Source organism: Staurois parvus, unplaced genomic scaffold, assembly GCF_062004578.1.
Source record: "Staurois parvus isolate SC_StPar_1 unplaced genomic scaffold, SC_StPar_1.0 ptg001805l, whole genome shotgun sequence".
Lineage (NCBI taxonomy): Eukaryota > Metazoa > Chordata > Amphibia > Anura > Ranidae > Staurois > Staurois parvus.
Genome location: NW_028319601.1, coordinates 2,598,929 through 2,612,277, shown reverse-complemented (window position 1 = coordinate 2,612,277; position 13,349 = coordinate 2,598,929). Strand labels below are relative to the sequence as shown.

General features: G+C 42.4%; 1 protein-coding gene across 3 annotated transcripts in view; it reads left to right on the top strand.

The window, feature by feature from the left end:
* The window catches only part of TRIP4 (thyroid hormone receptor interactor 4), a 62,026-nt gene extending 50,578 nt beyond the window's left edge, over positions 1-11,448 (top strand). For 2 of the 3 annotated variants that reach the window (XM_089663953.1, XM_089663952.1), the window contains exons 10-13: positions 3,779-3,903; positions 4,659-4,750; positions 8,322-8,424; positions 11,221-11,448. In XM_089663953.1, the coding sequence (XP_089520079.1) occupies positions 3,779-3,903; positions 4,659-4,750; positions 8,322-8,424; positions 11,221-11,297 (397 nt within the window). In that variant the 3' untranslated portion in view covers positions 11,298-11,448. Of the gene's footprint in view, positions 1-3,778; positions 3,904-4,658; positions 4,751-8,321; positions 8,425-11,220 lie in introns of those variants that run through there. The other variant, XR_016308793.1, reaches the window with a different exon arrangement.
* Positions 11,449-13,349: the final 1,901 nt, after the last annotated feature.

Here is a 13,349-nt window from a genome sequence, read left to right as displayed (position 1 = left end):
CCACTGTGTAGCATTGAAAAGCAGTACCCACAGCCCAGGTATGCCCAGGATCGGAGTCCGATCCATTATGCTCCCCAATCCGCAGATCCGATCCATCCTGCGGGGATCGTCGGCTTTCTTTACAACTTACCTTTTCGTGGAGCGGGTCCCATGTCAACCTTTTATAGGTTGCATGCCGTCTATCCCCGCAGGATTGCATCTGTGGATTGGGGAGGACAGTGGATCAGACTCCGATCCATTATGTTCAATCTGCAGATCCGATCCATCCTGCAGAGATTGTTGGCATGCAACCTATACGGGGTGACACGGGACCCGCTCCACGAAAAGGTAAGTTATTATTATATTATATATAGTATTTATATAGCGCCAATAGGTTTGCTCAGCGCTGTACAATAAAGTGGGGGGAGAGTACATGAGACAATACAGTAACAATACAATACACGAGGGGTTCGAGGGCCCTGCTCTTTCGAGCTTACAATCTAGGAGGGAGGGGATAGAGGTACAGGAGGAAGTGGCTGTGGGGGATGGAGTGGTAGGAGGAGTGGAGGAGAACAGCTGTTAGGTGAGGGTGGGGTAGGCTTCCCTGAAGAGGTGGGTTTTCAGGGAACGCCTGAAGGTGAGGAGGGTAGGTGACAGTCTGATGGATGGGGGAAGTCCTGGAGAAGTCCTGCAGTCGGGCGTGGGAGGAGACCAGGGAGCTAGAAAGTAGGAGGTCTTGTGAGGAGCGAAGGGTGCCGGTAGGGTGGTATTTGGGTATCAGGTCAGTGAGGTAGTTTGGGGCAGCTTTATGAGTGGCTTTGTATGTCTGAGTTAGTAATTTGAATATAATGCGTTGGGCAATCGGGAGCCAGTGAAGGGATAGGCAGAGGGCGGTGGCAGAAGTGGAGCGGTTGGTGAGGTGGATGAGTCTAGCCGCTGAGTTCAAGATAGACTGAAGCGGGGATAGCCTGCGTTGGGGTAGGCCGGTGAGAAGGGAGTTGCAGTAGTCTAGGCGTGAGATAATAAGGGAGTGTACGAGTTGTTTAGTGGTGTCTGGGGTTAGGAAAGTACGTATCTTGGAGATGTTGCGGAGGTGGAGCCTGCATGAATTTGCTAGTGATTGGACATGAGGTTGGAAGGAAAGGTTTGAGTCCAGGGTGACACCTAGGACTTTGGCTTGTGGGGTGGGATTGATGGTGGTGTTGTTAGTCATGATGGAGAGGATGGGGAGGGGGCACGGGCTGGGGGGAAAACTAGGAGCTCGGTTTTGGAAAGGTTTAACTTGAGGAAATGGAGCGACATCCAGTCTGATATGTCATTTAGAAGGTGGGTGATGCGGGCGGAGACTGAGGGGGTGAGGTGAGGGGTGGAGAGGTAAATATGTGTGTCATCGGCGTAGAGGTGATAGTTGAAGCCGTGGGAGTGTATAAGTTTGCCAAGGGAGGAGGTGTAGATGGAGAAGAGAAGGAGTCCGAGGACAGAGCCTTGGGGGACCCCAACAGAGAGGGGGAGCGAGGGGGAGGTGGCAGCGTTATAGGTAACGCTGAAGGAGCGTTGGGATATTGGGATAGGTAAGAGGAGAACCAGGAGAGAGCAGAGTCCCTGATGCCAAGGGAGTGTAGTTTATTAAGGAGGAGGGGGTGGTCGACTGTGTCGAAGGCCACGGAGAGGTCGAGGAGTAGGAGGACTGAGTAGTGGCCGTTAGCTTTGGCGGTTAGCAGGTCGTTAGTGATTTTGAGGAGGGCGGTTTTGGTGGAGTGTAGGGGACGGAAGCCAGACTGTAGTGGATCAAGGAGGTTGTTGTCAGTAAGGTGGGCGCTTAGGCGATGGTAGACTAAGCGCTCAAGGAGCTTGGAAGTGAGTGGCAGCAGGGAGATGGGTCTAAGGTTGTTCAGGTCAGTGGGGTCCAGGGAGGGTTTTTTGAGTATGGGGGTGATATGCACGTGCTATAGGGGGGAGTGGAATGCGCCAGTAGAGAGGGAGAGATTGAAGATGTGGGTGAGGGAGCGGATGATTGAGGAGGGGGGTGACCGGAGGAGTTGAGAGGGAATAGGGTCCAGGGGGCATGTGGTGAGGCGGGCTTCTGAGAAGACCTTAGTGACCTCCTCGGTGGTAGCAGGGCTGAAGGAGCGTAGTGGTGGGGAGGTTATAGTGTGAAGGACGTTAGGTGTGGTGGGGGGCAGTGCGGTTGCGAGGTCAGAGGAGGATAGAGTTGAGAGGGTGATGGAGGGGGGGAGGCTAGGTGAAAAGGTAAGTTGTAAAACAAGCCGATGATCCTCGCAGGATGGATCGGATCTGCGGATTGAGCATAATGGATTGGACTCCGATCCATTATGCTCAACCCGCAGATCCGATCCAGTCTGCGGGGATTGTTGGAGGGGGTGTCACCAAGTGTTATCGCACCGGGTGACACAAACCCTAGGGACGCCTCTGACTAGGGACCTTCATTTGTAAGCTCCTTGAGGACAGGGACTGATTTGAATGTGCAATATGTAAAGTGCTGCATAAATTTTCAGCACTAAATAAATAACTGTAAGGTCCCTTTCACGCGATTTTGTCCGATCAGGTCCGCCTGTTCGTTTTTCAGGCAGACCCGATCAGACCTCCAATTCACTTCTATGGAGTGGCGGATGTAAACGGACCTGTGTCAGTTTACACCCACCTACCTTTAATCCACTAAAAAAAGAATTGAAGGGGATCTGTTCTCCTCCATTTGGGCATATCGGATCTGAGGGCAGTCCGGTGGAAACGGACATCCGGTCTCTTTAGATCCGACCGCCCAAAGAGCAGGGTGGGCTGCGTCCATTTCCTTTTTGCATAAGTGGAGCAGACTCGGACCTGTCATCCGCCCGCTCCATTCTACCCACCTGGGGATGACAGATCCCTTGATGAGCAAGCAGAGTCTGCCATGTGTGAAATAGGCCTAATATAAAAAATAAATAAATAAATTAACCAACCCAGGGTGTTTGCATACTACAAATGTTTCTTTTTTTCTTGAAGACCACAACTTGATAATAACTTGGCTTCAATCCTCAGTTTTTCTAAGATCTTAGGTGCAAATGGAAAAAAACAAAATACTTTATATCAATGAAGACACAACATTTTGTTTGCTGGCTGCTTAATGTTGACACAAAACAATAGATTGGTCTCTCCTATCTTTGTAGTACTTTTTGCTGGAGCCTTGAGTTTGCTTTTGGTTTAGGACAGGCGTTCCTTTCCTTTTTCTTCCTTCATCTCTTCCATACAGAATGGCTTCTAGTACTGTTTCTGTCAGTCATGTTGTACATTTAGTTGCCTTATAATTGATTATTCATATGTTACTTCCTAATATTACATTACTGTTGGAAACATACAAAAATTGGCTTTATTGTTGCAGTGTTATACTTTAAAAACTGAGTGCACAAAGCAACAATATTTAAGCTGTTCAGATGGCATTTCAGTTGCTAGGTGTAAAGCTTTTTTTTTTTTTTTTTCCCTTGAAGTTGAGTAAGGAAAAAATATTTCTGTTCTCAATGTACTGTATATTCATTTTTTTAAGCCCTTTATTAATATCCATATGATCTATAGAATAGTTTCCTTGATTGGCAGAAAGAAATAATCTTCTGCATACAGCTATTGTGTATACAAGCAATTTGCCAGCAGGACTAAGAATGATCTTTGGCTAAGCCGCACTATCTCTACATCCTTCCCTGCTGACAAACAATGTGATTCCAGTTATTTCATGTTGATTTGTGACTATACAGTTCAGTACTTGTCTGATCAGATTGCTCATTGTGGCTCTCACTTCTCTCTCCTGCAGGGTGGAGGGTAGGACGTGGTACAGTGCTCATCGGGGCCGTCTGTGGATAGCAGCAGCTGCCAAAAGACCTTCCCCGCAGGAGATCTCAGAGCTTGAGGCTTCATACCGAGTGCTACTTAACAAAGGTTGAGCTGTCAGACCTTCTTATAGACTCTGAAACAAGGGCATTAACATTGCAACATGAGGAGCTAATATTCAGAATAGCAGAAGTGTATGGGTGACTAAATGCTTAGTTATGTGACTAAATGCTGTTGAAGACATATTTTTGTATGTACTTTTTTAGGGTTTTAGGAAATTATTCAATGAAACTGCAAAATATAGTAATGTGACTATATAGAGAAAGAGACTGTAATAGACAACCAACAATTGTAGGACTGTTGGACCATGCATATTGCAGAAATGTCAATTTCATGAGACTGTCAGAAATGTCTGCTTCAGGAAACTGGCTTCTGGCTTCCAAGTTTCACGTTTTTAGGTTGTATGAAATGTGTCCAGATTTTCTGTTTGTTACTGTTAAACTCTGTTCAGTGGCTCTATTTTGGATTGGTGACTGATGGCTGTTTTTTTTTTTTGTCCAGTCTAATCCAATTTGTGCAGAACTGCACAGAACCATTAGTGTTGTAATCCATTTTAAATGGACTTGCTACTTATTAATATGACAGTAAAAATGTACAATTGTGTCAGATATTTAATGAACCTTATGTGTGTAAAACAATAAATACATAAATTAATAAAGAAAAAATGAAAATAAGCATGCTTATTGATCTGAGGCCGGGGTAAATAGGTGTTATTTATACATACGTAGTAATCATGAGTTCTAGCGCATAATATTTTTTAGATTTGTTTTACTAAATATGCACAACCACTTGTACATTTGCAGGTATTAATTTTCCCAAGGATTATCCAACTGGCTGTCTGCTGGGCTGTGTAGAAGTAGCTGACTGCTTGTCACAAGACCAGTTTCAAGAACAGGTATGTTAGCCCCATCATCCTGTCTTCATACAATATCAAACCTGGAAGGACAGACATTTTATGTTTCTGGAGGAAGAACAAAATGTTCCAAGCTTTATTTTTTATTTTTTTTTCTTCCGTGAGACAAACTCTGCTTTTTATAAAGTACTCCAAACATATGCCGTTTCCAGAAATTCTTATAAGTTCATCTATAAGTGACCCCTCATGAATGAACCATTTATCTTGGCCCTAATGTTACACAGCTGGTAAATTTATTCAAACCAACCAAACCAACTTTAAATTTGTTAATATTACTGGGTTTAACTTTAAATACTGGGAATGAGTCTGCATATGACCATATTGAAATACAAAGCTGTCTGAGGAGTTCCCTTCCTTTGCAGAGATCTCTTCTCACCTCCTGATGCTTCTTGAGACAGGAAGTGAAGCAAAATCTCCCCAAGGGTCCACAGAAAGCAAGCAAAAAAGCTGATAGGAATTGTAACCATTCCCTACTCCAAAACTAAAGCAAGCCATAGATGATGGAATTTTCTTTCCTGCAAGCACAGGAAGCCTTCCCTGCTGGCAGAGTGATTACTGCTGGTTGCTATAGCTGCTGGCAGCAATCGCATGCACAAAAAAATCAGACAGGCTTGTTGTACTGAAGTTGATCAATGGATTGACTTCAGTACAACCAGCCTGCCCATAGATGGATCGAATCTGAGCTGGTTCAGCAGGGACTCGATTCATCTATGGCTGTCTGAAGAAAAGGAGTTTGGGCTCTAAATATACTTTAACGAACACAAAGGCATCATAATACAGTTTGGTTTGGAAAACCTGGGTATGATGATTAAATATCAGTAAACACTCCTGAGCTGTGGAGTACCTGGAAGTTAAAGTCATCTCCATTTTATTTATTGTTATTTATTTATTACAGGTACGTCAATTTATGCAGCACTTTACATATATATTGTACATTCACATCAGTCCCTAACCCTCAAGGAGCGTACAATCTAAGGTCCCTAACTCACATTCATACATACACATAGCAGGGCCAATTTAGAAAGGAGCCAATTCACCTACCAGCATGTCTTTGGAGTGTAGGAGGAAACCGGAGTACCCAGAGGAAACCCACGCAGGCACAGGGAGAACATGCAAACTCCAGGCAGGTGGTGCCGTGGTTGGGATTCAAACCCACAACCCTAGTACTGCCAGGCGGAAGTGCTAACCATTTATCCACGGTGCTGCCCACTGTTAGGGAACAGTCACATTAAATGGACAGCTGCCGCACATTGAAACCACATGGTGCTGTCAGTAGGGGGTGTGGTGTTTGATTTAGTGAATTAGATAGCTCCCTTTTTTCTACAAACTTTAATCAAAGTGCACATAAGTGGCGCTTCATTCATTTTGCTGCGCAACAGCTCAGTGCATTGTGCTGCTGTACAAAATTATAAAACAATAAAATTACACATAACATCAAGGCTGAGAATTAATACACACTCCACAAGCAAGAGGATAAAGTTCCACACTCCCTGTTCCATCAAACATCATAATGCTAACAGATCTTGCAGGACATATGGGGGGTTATTTACTAAAACTGGAGAGTGCAAAATCTGATGCAGCTCTGCACAGAAACCAATCAGCTTCCAGGTTTTATTGTCAAAGCTTAATTGAACAAGCTGAAGTTAGAAGCTGATTGGTTACCATACACAGCTGCTCCAGATTCTGAGTGCTCCAGTTTTAGTAGATCTACCCCATGGTGTTAACCTTGTGGAAAACCTAACGTATTTTGAAGCATTCTTCTTCAGGGGTTAGAGAGAACATAAAGAGTACCAATTTGTACATTTAGTAAACTACACACTAAATGTATAGCATATGGCTTACTAAATCTACAAATTGGTGCTCTTTATGTTCTCTCTAACCCTGAAGAAGAATGCTCTGAAATATGTTGTGTTTTCAACAAGAATAACGCCATATATCTCGCAAGATCTGTTGGCATTATGACGCTTGATGGAATAGAAAGCGTATAACTTTATCCTCTTGCATAAGGAATGTGTAATTATTGTCAGTCTTTATTTTATGTGCAATTTCAAATTGTACAATAAAAATTGAGGTTTTTTTTTTTTTAATTAATATTATTATTATTATTATACATAGCGCCAACAGTTTGCTCAGCTCTTTACAATATAACGGGAGACAATACAGCAACAATACAGTTCAATACAAGAGGGATTTGAGGGCCCTGCTCCTTGGAGCTTACAATCTAGGAGGGAGGGGCTAGTGGTACAAAATACACAGTTTGTGTCTGAAACTTTGGTATACATTGGTGCCTAAAAAGTCCCACCACAGAAATGTAGCTCATAAATCCTACTGCCATCAGTCAAGCTGATTGGAGGCAGGTGTAGAGCGTGGCTTGTCAGCGTGCGTATGTCTATGGACACACATAGCCCAGCTCAGGGAGGGAGCATGAGCTATGCAAGATAAGAAAAACAGTGCGTTTAGTATCACTTTAAGACAATGCACTTTGCTTGTAGAGGAAGAGATGGTCATTCAGACATACAGCAGATGTTAGAGAGAATCTTTAGGCCTGGTTCACATTAGTGCGATTTCAGGTGCAATTATGCAGTACAACTGCTGTGCATTTTTTATGCAAGTGCTTTGTGATTGTTATGGGATTTTAGTGTTTGCTTTTTTGGCCATGATTTCATGGTTTAGGATTCCTACTTCTACTGCTAAGCAAAATTGAGGAAAAACGCAACAAAATTGCATAAAAATGCATTTCCATTGAAGTCTATGGACCACATATTCACACTGTATCGCACCGAAGTAGCACAGGACCCTTCCCAAAGTTGCATCGCAACTGCACTGCATTGATGTATACGGCCACCTTTGAAAACAATGTGATTTCCATTGTCATACTATTCTGTGTGAGTCACGTATCAAAAAATCGCACCAGTGTAAACCAGCCCATTCACAGCATAGAACATACATGGGGCTTCACCTGCTGGCTGCAAGTGCTAGAAATCAAGGCTGAATTCACACATAATTGTAGAGCTGCCGGAGCGAATCACCACTCTGGCAGATCTGCGTTGCTGGCTGTGCTGGGGGCAGTGTGGTGTGCGATTCAGCATATCACAGGGCTCCCTTTTTCTTTTTTTTCATTTTTCTTTTTTTTAGATTTTAGGAAACTTTATGAGAAGTGTACACACACTAAAATGTAGGGTCTGCATTTAATCACAGTACTAGACCGCTGTGCAGTGTAAATGAAACACATGGGAGAGGTCTCCTGTGTGTCCCTGCTGTGACAGACGGTTTGCCATGCGGTAAAGTGTCTGGCACCGCATATAGTACAAATTCCCCCTAAAACTTCTTATGAAATATTTGTTTATGTTTAAATGTTTTATTTAGTTTCCTTTTTTATAATCTTATCAAAGAATAAAATCGTTTAGGTATTTTTCTAGACTAACTCTGTATTTTGGATTAGTTGGTTACACATTTTCTTTTACTTTGGAAATGATTGGATGGCAAGACACTGTGCTGTGCTTTATATGTGAATATTCTAACTTTAAATGTTTATGGCTTTTCTTACATACAGTATCCTTCTCTCAGACAAGAATCGGCATCGCCCTTTGTATTCGTTTGCACCAGCCCTCAAGAACTGCTACTAAAATTTCCTATTAAGGGACAACACAAGATTTGTGAGTAATCAGATTCACTCACCTGATGCTTGTCATGTCAGGCTGCTTATACTTTTATACATCATGCTCTTCAAACTAACATTTTAAACCAGAATAACTTATATGTACAAAATAAATTTGTCATACTGAAACCATCTTGATCCCAAAGAGGTCAGTTTAAGAATACTCAAGGCTGCTGACAGATTGATGAGGATTAACCCCTTAGGTTCCACAGTGCAAATAGCAAGCATGCTTTACTGCATATACAGACTGATTTTACAGTTGTGGGTTTAGTAACACTTTAACTACTTGCTTACTGGGCACTTCTACCCCCTTCCTGCTCAGGCCAATTTTCAGCTTTCAGCACTGTTGCACTTTGAATGACAATTGTGCGGTCATGCAACATTGCACCCATATGAAATTTTTATAATTTTTTTCACACACATAGAGCTTCCGTTTGGTGGTATTTAATCGCTACTAGGTGTTTTTTTTTTTTGCACTATAAATGAAAAAAGAGCAAAATATTTGAAAATAAAAAGGTTTTCTTTGTTTTTATTATAAAATTTTGCAAACAGGTAATTTTTTTCCTTCACTGATGTGCATTGATGAGGCTGCAATGATGGACACTTATAGGCAGCACTGATAGGTAGCACTGATGAGGTGGCACTGGTGGGCATTGATGAGGAGGCACTGATGATGCACTGATATGCAGCAATGATGGACACTGACTGATAACACCAACTGGAGGCACTGATGGGTGACACTGCTGGGCGGCACTGATGGGCAGCATTGCTGGGCACTGCTGGGTGGCACTGATAATCAGGGCACTGATAATCAGTGCCCTGATTATCAGTGCAGATCTCCCCTGTCACATCTGCTGGTTACACTGTTCAACAAATTTTTATTTTTTGCCAGTTTTGGAAACAAAAGGATCCATTTCTTAATGAATTTCACATTCTGAGTTCAAATATAACAATGAAATTTGTCAATTGGCTCTAGTTTTTCTGTAAACGGAAAGTTTTCTACTATAGGCGTAATGACTACATAATGCACAATAATTATATAGATAGATGTCTTTCCACAAATATAAAGCAAGTGATATTGACTACATAACAAAGCCTAAATGGCATAATATATTGCATAGGATTACCAAGAAAAATTATAGCCATAAGCTAAGTTGAATCATTTTAATACTTAGGATTCTCACTAGTTTTGTCTTCAGTTTGTGTCGGTTTTGCTTCTCTTGGCTTTTCTCTTGTATTCGAGGAAAGGGCTATCTCTTACAACTGCACGTGACTACACGCTTCAGGTTCTCCCTCACTTGACTCAACCACGAAGGATTCTGGTGCTTTAGGAATTGGTAGCCCCTCTCCATGAGGAACTGGACGTATTGCCGATGGAATATTTGGATAGTGCACAGATAACTTTTTCTTCTTATTTAGCCCTTTTACAATTGGAGGCACCATACAAAAGTAACAATTACTAACATGATCTGTTGGCTCTCTCCAAATCATTGGCACAGCGAAAGGCATAGATGCCTTTTTTCCATTCAACCATTGCTCCAGTGTCATCCCACAAGAATTGCAGCATATATGTGGTGCCCAGCTCTTGTCCCGGTCTCCTATCTTGCAGCCAAAATACAAGTTGTAGGCTTTCTTAATCATTCCTGTTATCCTCCTTTTTTGTGAGATAAAAGTTATTTCACCGCAGATATAGCAGAAATTATCTGCTTTATTCACACAAGTTCGAGGCATTACTGAGTAGCCTATATAAGCATAAAACGAAATGTAAAGACGCTGTCGAACTACAATCAGCTACAGATACTGCAGCTTTTATGCAGTGAAGTGATGCAATTAAAGGCTAATATTGCATCATCTCAGTATACATGCAATTTTCTATTGGTCACCAGTATCAATTGCGCAATATGCAGCTGAAGTTGCATCATAATTTTGAATGGCTTACGTCATTAGATGGGTGAATATATCATGGAAACTAGAGCCAATCAACATTTTTTAGGGTCATTTTCGTTTTCAGCACCCCAAAATTATGTAAGATTAGCTAATTTTATGCCCAAAACTTTTTACCTGTTGAACAGTGTTATCGGCAGTACTTTTTTCACGCTGTGACAGCATGAGGAAAGTGCAGCCGATAACTGGTAACTGTATTTACATTGTGATCTGCTGTGTCATTGGACACAGCTGATCACATGGTGAAAGGCCGTTGTGATTGGCTTTTTACCTTGCTCACGTGACCAGCTGTATCCATCGGACACAGCGGTGACCGAAGGCGCTGGGGGCGCGCAAGAGGCGGGTTCTGGGAGGACGTCCATGGATGCCCCCCCCCAGACCTAGACAACCGCGCTGTAGCCGTCTTTCTGCTATAGCGCGGTTGGGAAGCGGTTAATGACCAATAGGAAAATGTGGAAGGAAGGATCGGGTCAGGAAGCTTTAGCTTTATGAGAAAGTGCTGAAACATTGCCCAGTCAAAACCATTCAAAGTAGTTTGCTTGCGATGCATGTAATGGAGTTTAGAAGATCATGGATTTACCAGCAGCTGATTTATTTGCAGAAATGTTTTTTACTATAGATTAGAAATACTGTACATACGGAATCTGTTTGTCTCTCCTGAATTAACTTCTATACAGGTGGCTCTCTGTATCTGGCAAAGGCAGTGAGTTTTATTAGAAAAAATGAAACAGAGGTGTTTCCAATGGGGAAAAACCATGCATGTGTTTACTTGCTAACCTTTCTTGTTAATTTTGTGTGCTCATTTTACGATAAATTTAGTGTTATACTAATAAATGATTGTTTATTCTAGGGAAACTGGATTCTAAAATTCACCAAGGTGCCAAAAAAGGGTTAATGCTCAGAAAAGAGAAGATGACACAACAATGAAACCAGCAAGTAGAGCCAGCTGGAAATCTACAAAAAAGCAGCCAGATTTTGGTTTAGTACATATAGTACATATAGTGCTGTACCTACACATGTTGGACCAAGTGCTTTCTGTAAACCAAAAGAAAAAAAAATAAACATTTTATTTTATGCATCTCATTGCTATCCTTATTACTTGCATTTTTTAAACTACCCAACTTCCTGTTGTCTCAGAGGAATCAAATTCTGTAGGAAGTGATCTGTGATTAAGGGGTTGGATGAAGTAGTTGCGCTGCTGTGTTATCGTCTCCTCCTGCCATAGAGAAATACAGATCATAGATGAAGTATTCCACTGTGATGTTATTTCCTTCTTCACTGGCAAAATTTACATTCTAGAGGAAATGTAGAACTATGTCACTCCTGTCGGTTGCAGAATCACCCACCCAGCAAAATGTAGTTTACACTGAGACTGCCAAAAATGCATTCAACAACAAATCTGCCTGTCAGAGTGGCCTGAGATTTGGTCATTATAGGCAGGCTGGGTAGGCTGTTGCAGATATGTGCTTGATGCTGGTTTTTCCCTTCCTTGTTCCCAGTGACAGAGTCTCTTTAACATTAGCTACGTAAATCCTTCAATAAATGGGAAAATGTTTGTTGCATAAAGGTATGGTTAGGCTGGGAATTTGATATACCATACATAGAAAAGAAAATTGCTATTAGTTCCAAAATGCTCCTTTGAACATTTAGGCAATTCGTATTCCTATTGCTGCACTGGCCTGGATAATTGTGGAGCTAGTCGGGGGCAACTGGTTAGTGAGTACCCAAGGCCTTGCCTTGTACCCTGAGCTGTGCTTGCCTTGCAATATGTCTGACTCTAGACATGAGGGATAGTCTGATTGTACTGGGTGGTTCTAGCTTACGATCCGCAAAGCGTTTCGGCGCTGCCTGCATTTTACCGCCCCAAAGGGCCTATGGAATTTTGTCCTCTTCTTTAGTCTTTGCCATCCATGCAGCCTTCCTTACCTTTGTGAGGCATGGCCTCCTTCTTCCTGGTTCTCTTCTGGTAGGATTTTACATTAGTCATGCATGACTTTATGGGCCAAATTGTAACTCTGATTGCTGACACTTACTGCAGAGGCCTCAAGCGTGCTTCTACAAGCCTTCACCCGCCAAGAATATCTGATGTGAAATTTTTAAAGGATAAGTTCACCTTTTAGAAAATAGTAATAAATGCACATTTTTTTTTGCAGGGTAAAAAAAATTTACATTTATTTTTGTCTGCAGGAGCCTGTAAACCATTGCACCAGCGATCAGCAGATCGCTGGTGCCATGCAGATCTCCGTCAGATCTGTCGGTCTATCTGCTTGCTCGTACGAGATGCAGATATACTCACAGGAAGAATGAACTTCATAGTGCCGTGTAAGTTCTTTAAGGACTATAAGCTGACAGCCACTAAGGCTGTCAGAACTTGTAGTCTCTCATTCACAGATGACTGAATGAGTGATGCTGCCATGTGGGCAGAGGATTAACCCCTTAGGTTCCACAGTGCGTATAGCAAGCATGCTTTACTGCATATACAGACGTTCACCTTTTAGAAAAAAGTATGTATGTGTGTAATAATATGGGTGTAACGTGTTACGAAAGGTTAACTTATCCTTTAATAGGGGAGTTTACACCCGAGGATCCACAGGCATCTGCCATCACTCCCAGGCTTAAGGAGACCATCTTGGCTATTGTAGAGAATTGAGGACCAGTATGCAGCTTCTACTGGTGCAGTTTCCAGAGATTGTTTGGAGGCCCGAGGACTGCCGAGATCTCTTAAGCGCAGAGGTGTTCACTCCTCCCAAATGGCTGAAAATCCTCCTCAAATCCATTTGAGGAGGGCTTTGTTTAAAATGGGACCACTTTGCCTGTAGATCTGACAGTATCCTGCCTTAACAAGGCACTCACAATCCCATGGAGGATGTGGCTGTGTTTAAGGATCCCACCAATTACCTACTGGAGATACTTTACAAAAACCTTGATTTCTCTGACAGGCCCTGCCTTACAACCTGCATAGATTACCATGCTAGTCTG